This window comes from Dermacentor variabilis, chromosome 3, assembly GCF_050947875.1.
Source record: "Dermacentor variabilis isolate Ectoservices chromosome 3, ASM5094787v1, whole genome shotgun sequence".
NCBI classification, from domain to species: Eukaryota; Metazoa; Arthropoda; class Arachnida; order Ixodida; family Ixodidae; genus Dermacentor; species Dermacentor variabilis.
The window spans coordinates 145,802,702-145,809,734 of record NC_134570.1 but is presented as its reverse complement, the minus strand read 5'-3'; the positions used below and the strand labels follow the sequence as shown (position 1 = coordinate 145,809,734).

General features: G+C 46.4%; 1 protein-coding gene across 1 annotated transcript in view; it reads right to left on the bottom strand.

Annotated features, from left to right (window-relative positions):
• Positions 1-849: 849 nt before the first annotated feature.
• LOC142576371 (techylectin-5A-like) overlaps positions 850-7,033 on the bottom strand; it is a 32,870-nt gene continuing 26,686 nt past the window's right edge. Inside the window, exon 6 of the mRNA XM_075686473.1 lies at positions 850-1,337. Within this exon, the coding sequence (XP_075542588.1) occupies positions 1,075-1,337 (263 nt within the window). The 3' untranslated portion in view covers positions 850-1,074. The remainder of the gene's footprint in view (positions 1,338-7,033) is intronic.

The window sequence follows — 7,033 nt, the reverse complement described above, 5'->3', positions numbered from 1 at the left end:
TGTGCAATTGCGGCTATCGTCATCACTCCAGTAAAATTGTATGATTGTCCTTACACCATCGTCGCCATACTGCCATTTGCGTTCCATCCACGTGATTTTTTTTGGTCACATTAGGTGACCAAGCCGCCCTTTTCATACCGTTGCCGTCATTGTGCCGTTGTCAGAAAGCCCGTAGCATCCTTTGTCATGGCGTCTTAGCGGCGTCATTGTCATAATTCCAGCTTTGCAAAATGATACATACACTGGTCATACACTCGTTATACACTTTATTATGCATACGTCGCCGTAACCTTGTCCTGAAGACATCATTGTCACGCGTTCGTCACTACAATATCGTCATTACTTCCGAATTGTCATGTCAATGTCCTCATGCTTCCGGCGTCATGTCCACCACTTTTGTCGTCTCATTGACATCATTCCTCCTTCGTCATTCCATTATGCTCTTGGGTGACCTTGGCAAGCGAGTGTTATACCAAATTAAGCTGGTGTTAGAGACAGTGATTTTCTCATATAGCCTAAGCAATGAAAGTCTCAGAATGGCCTCTACAGAATTTAAATGAACTTCTGTTCAGCAATGTGGTTTGTCACTACACTGCTTGAATAATAATCGCATTACCGTGGACAGACATTGCGAGATGGACTCTTCCGTTACTGCTTTGGGTTCGGAGAAATTTATTAGTGAGCTAGCACTATTGCATATTCTTTCTTTAAGCGGTAGCTTTCCACGTATCGCTGTGGATCTAGAATGAAAAAATTCTAAGCAGCTGCTTTCTAACATAATTTTGATTTCAAAACAAACTCTTTGGCCTCCGCACATGCCATCCTCAAGCACTCATAAGCTCAACAATGCATGATTGATTTCGTTTATTCAACAACCACAAAGCCAAACCCTACAAGCAGGCAAGAATCCGTTACGCCATTCTAGTACTCCGTGCTTCTTCTTTCGCTGTACCTGCTCGAGCAAGTTAAAAGAAGACAAAAGAAGCTTCTTCTGCGTTGAAACACGACCCGTGGACCCTGGTTATAAAGACGCGGGTGTCTATTAAGCACAGCAGGCCACACATTGGTGGCCACCTATCGTGACCGTCTTGGTCGGATCATCATTCGAACGTTTGGATAAGAATAGTGGCACAGAGCTTCACTTGTGCCCCAGTCAATGCCGTCGCCATCACTAGCATGTGGCCCGTTCAAATTGAGCCCGTTTAGGTTGCCACCTAGACAATTAGCGTACCACCATCCGCCACGGTAGCGGGCAGCGCAATTAGCAATGGAAGCGTCATTGTCACGGTCGAAGGTTGAGAATTTCTGGCCTGAAGCTGGTCGAATGGCGTCCCAACCTAGAAGAGAGAATTGTTAAAAGTATTATGTTCAATTGGAATGCACGTTTGAGTGCAAATGGCCTGAATCGTTATACAAATTGTCGTTCACGGTGTTCACGCCATTGGCTCTACTGTTACAATGTACAAAGAAAGGACGCATAGAAAGGCCGGGAAAAATACCCAAAACGGGAGGGGGGAGGGGGGAAGAGAGAAGAGAAAAAGTGCAAACGGAGAAGGGTAGAGATAGAGTCGAGCACAAATTAACCGCGTACCTCATATTGTGATAGCGGTTGGCGTTCTGAACACCTATCATGATGGCTCGTAGACTGCGCAAACCTTAGTAGCGAGAATAAAGCCTTCTGCGCGGAGTTTCTTTAGAGAACTGTACAAAAACGTTTAGTTGTGCTAGTTGACTAACGTTTAATTGAAGAATTTCACATAGTACGATCAACACTTGCGCTCTTAAAGTTTCGCTCGTTAAGCTTGCGTAGTAGTAAGCTTACTGTTTGAGCATTTTTATTTTACCCATTTGCAATTCAATAAAATAATAATGCTGGCACTGAAGCAAGCATTTATTACATTGGTGCGCTCACGTGCCTCTGTTGTGGTTTCACTTCTTTTAAAGACAGTTTGACAACGTATCGTCACATATTTATCAACTAGCTGTCGATTGCTCAATGTTGCGCTAACATAACACCGGCCAAGTGTAGGCGAGTGAAGAGGTAAAAGCGCGCGAAGTTTCCGTGCAGCGCACTGCTCGCTAATCTCTTTTGTCTAATATGTTACGCTGCATATCAAACCGCTCCGTATTGCTCCAGCCTTAACAGCATTAACGCTCGCGCACTATTTTTTTTTCACTATTTTTATCCATCACTGGATAAACATCACTGACTAACTTCATTGACTTCATTGACTTCATTGACTTCATTGACTTCATCACTGACTTCATTGGAGGCGCAAATCTACTGACACATAATGACGGGCAGTGCAGACCTTGTCACTGGCTATCTACAATCGGCAATTCGTTTAGCTTGCTTTTTTTTTCCACGCGTGAACATTTGCAGACCCGAAGGAAGCAAGCTAAACGCATTGACTAGCCGGCAACTTCCTGCTAATAATCCAAACGTGCAGCGATTAGCGGAGAAAATGATAAAACTCGTTTATGTGTGGCCCGTATCCCTACGTATCATGGCTTAACACAGCAAGCAACGTTAAATCACTCATGCTGCGCATAAGTCTATGCAAGCCTGCCACTGTACTGTAGTAATACCACTGTGCAATGCTCTGAAAAGGACTGTCAGTAGACCAACCTTAGGGGCATAATACGTGCAACGACACGTGCTGTGCCAGCTGTATTTTCTTCATTGACGACACCGCAGAATACGCACACGAGCAGAATCATATGCGGGAACGCCGCTCGCGGCCCTGATAGATACGACGCAGGCAAGACAGATACCAGTTGGAATCACCATCCCTTCAGTTTCTTTTGGGGGAGGCGGCAACACCTTCGCTAGAGTCGAAATACGGTATAGTATTTGCTTCATGAGTCTATATTACGAGCACGCAGGGCCAGCGACGTAAAAAGAGCCATGCGCCATGTGTGTCTTCCCTTCAAATACGTAGTTTGTTTTAGTTGCGCTGTCAGAAATAGCGCCTGCTTCTGCCTCGCATTTAGATTGGTTAGAAAGCGGCGAGCTTGTTTGGGCGGCAGAAGGCATTCCTAAATCAATCGCCGCCTGTGACGAGACCTTACGGCCAAGCGGTAAATGACTTGGATCACAGGATTTCTTCATCTCTGCCGAAAGAATAGACAACAGAAAGTAATGACACAAATCGAAGCAAAATGTGCCTATCTCCATCGGAATTACGCATACAAACACACCTCAGTATTCGTCTCAACAAGGAAACAGACAAAAGAAATGTCAAAACACCATGATAGATGATATAATGCCACGCCAGGCCAACGTGAAGCACATCCATTCGCCGTATGCATTTCCCAGTTGAGATTGTGGTTGCATAAGCTACAGTTGTAGCGAAGCGGCAACTGTAGCATACCAAGCTGGGCGTGATGTCACTACTTTTTCATATGTAAAAGAAGAGCCTGCTAGGCAACTGAGTTTATTTGTCTTCGGACAGCGCTAAGGAAAGCTCCAGCTTAGTTAGAACTCCCGAAGAGCAGCGCGAATACGATGAGCGACGAAGGGAACAGCAAAGACATTATACAGAATGACATTGTTTTGGTACAGTAGGCTTAATTGTCTTGCTGTCAATAATTTCGCACAGTGTATTGCTGAATCGTTGTCTATCGGATCAAGTTAGAGCACAGCTTCGCTTGCCATTCTCCTTCGCAAGGGAGACTGAAGCCCATTTTTTAGACCACTTCTGCCGCTTTTCCAACATTAACCTGCAGGAATAGTAAACTGAGAGTACCCCTACACTAGAGCGGAAATACGCGAAAGTAGGTGGTTCCCAGTTCTCTATTGCCATCAACTGGTACATCGACGATGTCACCGTAAACCAAGTTTTGTGCATGCTACCGGAGTACCCCACCGTATGTGAAGTTTTTATTCTGATTGGGTGTGCCGGCACACGGACTCCGTGGTTCTCGCGTTCCCTCCAAGGCTGATCGCCCCGAGAAGACCAACTTGAGTTCCCCAAGGCCCGAGCCAGTTGAGTACGTAGAGACACTACCTCTTTGTTTGAAGAGCCAGAGATATGAAGGCGAGACAAGTACTGCCGCAGTAAGCAGAATTATCGAGAATGCGGAAAACTGTGACTGTAAAACGTGTGTGCGCAATAAAAACGTTCTTCGTTCAAATTATGGCGGTGGCCGTAAAGCCAGCTAGAGCAGTTGTCCTAGAGCGTTAAGGGGGCTTCGTGCGAAGCGACGGGTTGGTTTGGGTCCAAGGACTCCGTTGCACAGGAAAGAGACCATCTTCAAGAAGATGAAGGCCATCTTCAGGTACAGGATGAGGCGCCGCTCTACACCATTAGAATAACGGTGCATTGGCCCCCTTGTACTTTTCTCGCAAGTTACTCGACACTGAGCGCCATCCAGTACATTTGAACGGAAGCTCCTCACGGGCTACCCAGCAGTGAAGCATTTCAAGTACTTCCTTGAAGGGCGACAATATAAAATTCCGATCGATCACAAACCACTTATTTTGGCTTTACGTTCCTGGAGCGCCATCCATACTCCTAAGAGCTTCGGCATCTTACTTTTTTGCCGCATTCACGACGTACATACGCTACGTCAATGGCAGTCTAAACAGGTCATCGGACGCTCTCAGTTGTATTACCATCAATGCCCCGAAAAGTTTTGTCCACCTTTCCTTGTTTTTACTCGCGCTGGCTCTAGCATCCAACGATGAACTTCGAAGACTACGATTTTCTACATGGCTCAGCATGGAGCAAGTAAACTTTCCCGGCCATGACGTCGCACTCTGGTGCGGCAGTTCACCTAATGCGCTCACATTTATGTTCGGAGAAGCGCTGTTGCGTACCTGCACTGAAGAGACCTCAAGAGCGCCAAGACGAAACACAGCAGGAGGAATGGGATTAGACCCTGCGTACCCTCTTTATGGCTCTGCCACAACACATTTAGTGGATGCCGGCGAGATCCACGATGGACATGCTAGAAGCAGTGATCGCTCTGGAGGGAGTGATCCTAAGCCCCAATCCTTACTGCGCGTATCACAATGGATGCGTTCAAGAGAGCAATCCGTCCGTCTCGTCCAAAACGTGTCGCTGTGGGATTGAGTGAGAATTGTCATTTACATGAAGCTATCTATCTATCTATCTATCTATCTATCTATCTATCTATCTATCTATCTATCTATCTATCTATCTATCTATCTATCTATCTATCTATCTATCTATCTATCTATCTATCTATCTATCTATCTATTCGTTTTCCCGTCTGCATAGGCACCTGGGTTGTCCATGGTCGATTGGGTAGCGCTTCAAGCTGCTGGACTGAGGGAACAGGGTTTGAAACCAGGAATCGGCTAAACTTGGGTCATTTGGTATGTGGTAATGAGTGCATGCATTTCAACGGAGCGTTTTCACACTGACAGGCGCCAGTGTAGACGCGGGTCTTGGTAGGTACCATTGTTCGGAGGCAACTAGTTATGGGCCAATGCGAATGTGTCGCTGCACGATATTAAAAACAGGCAGAAGGCTACCCGTGCATATCGTGTTTAGCATTTAATCAGTATGGCACCGCAACGTATGGTATCGTCAGAACGAGTTGTGTAACAGCTGTCTACTGCAGCGAGACTGATCTTACGCGCTTCCCTCATCATAAGCAGTCTACATGCAACAGCGTTTGCAGGCCTGCGCACATACCTAGTACAACATTAGACGCCATCTAGCGCCGCCAGAGCGAAGCCTGCCTGTAGCCACCGAAAAGCATGGCACGTAAGTGGTTGCAAATGGTGAGAAATACGTAATGCGCCAACAGTGCTCCTTTCTCGCGCTTCTTGCTAGACACGCTGTGCCATGTGGTATTATTAAAAAGTAAGAAAAATTAGCAAAGCAATGGTGGAGCCTGCTGCCTGTCCTCCTTCGGGGTAGAACTTGCCTCAACGCCGTGGATGAGACCTACGGTCCAGACAGTATAGTCGTACATACTGACCTAAAGACCCTTCCGTGCGTTGTTGAATAGGGCCCACTAATGGCTACTGCAGCCGCAACAATTATATTAGAAATCATCAGGGTGTCATTATATCAGGTCACCGATAAAATTAAGGACAGCTTTCCTATTACAACTATGTGCAATTTACACAGAATTGCTCAGACTGCTCAGAACCCTTCCTTCGCTTCCCTTAAGCCCAGTAGCACAAACTCAGTGACCTATGTTGGGCAGAGGTTGATTGTAGAGCGGTAGATACACCGCGTATTCATGACTCAGCACGCTAAATATTTGGCGTGAGAAACCCTCTTAGAAAAGTAGCGCACACTAAGTGTCGTGGGCCGTCAAACCTGAAGTACTAGTGTCTACGCGGACATATAAAACCAAGTTTGAACGGCGCGCCATTAAGTGGGTGGTACGTTGCGGCCACCGTAGTATCTGCAGTGCAAACTGCCGAAGAGGAGTGGTTGCACCATGGAGGGCAAGAGAGGCGATATTTGAATGCCGGCAACTCGGCTTTTGCTGCTAGGATTCAAATGCTCTTTTTACTGTAAGGTATTTCAAAAACTGGGTTTTTTCATGTGAAATGCGCGGCGCGACATCAGTAAAAGGTGTTCCAGGAGCCCTTGAAAGGCACTTGGGGAAAGGCTGTTTACATTGTGACAGAGACATTGTGGGCGCCTTCTTCAATTTCCGATCAGACGCTTAAACACCTGTGGAGCTTCCGGTCAAGTTGAACAACTTTCCACTTTTTGCCGTGGGGAGACAATCTGTCCGAGACCAGCCAGAATCGTGGTCAGGTTGATGCCTGTTTGGGCGAGAAATTGAGCCGTTTTTTTTTTTTTGCTTTTTGGCGCTTCCGCACGCTTCGAGACCAAGTGTCAGCGTAGCCTTAATGTTATCGATTAAAAATTCACGTCAAAAGATGGAAGCGATTATAAGTTGAGAGCTTGCGACCTTCCATAGCGCTGCCTAATGTAGTACTTTACAGGTACATCGGGAGTTGGTTTACAATACCCACGTTTATATATCAGCGTATTCGCTCGGCCGTCGCCGCTCTTGCGCCATGAAATTTGCTCTC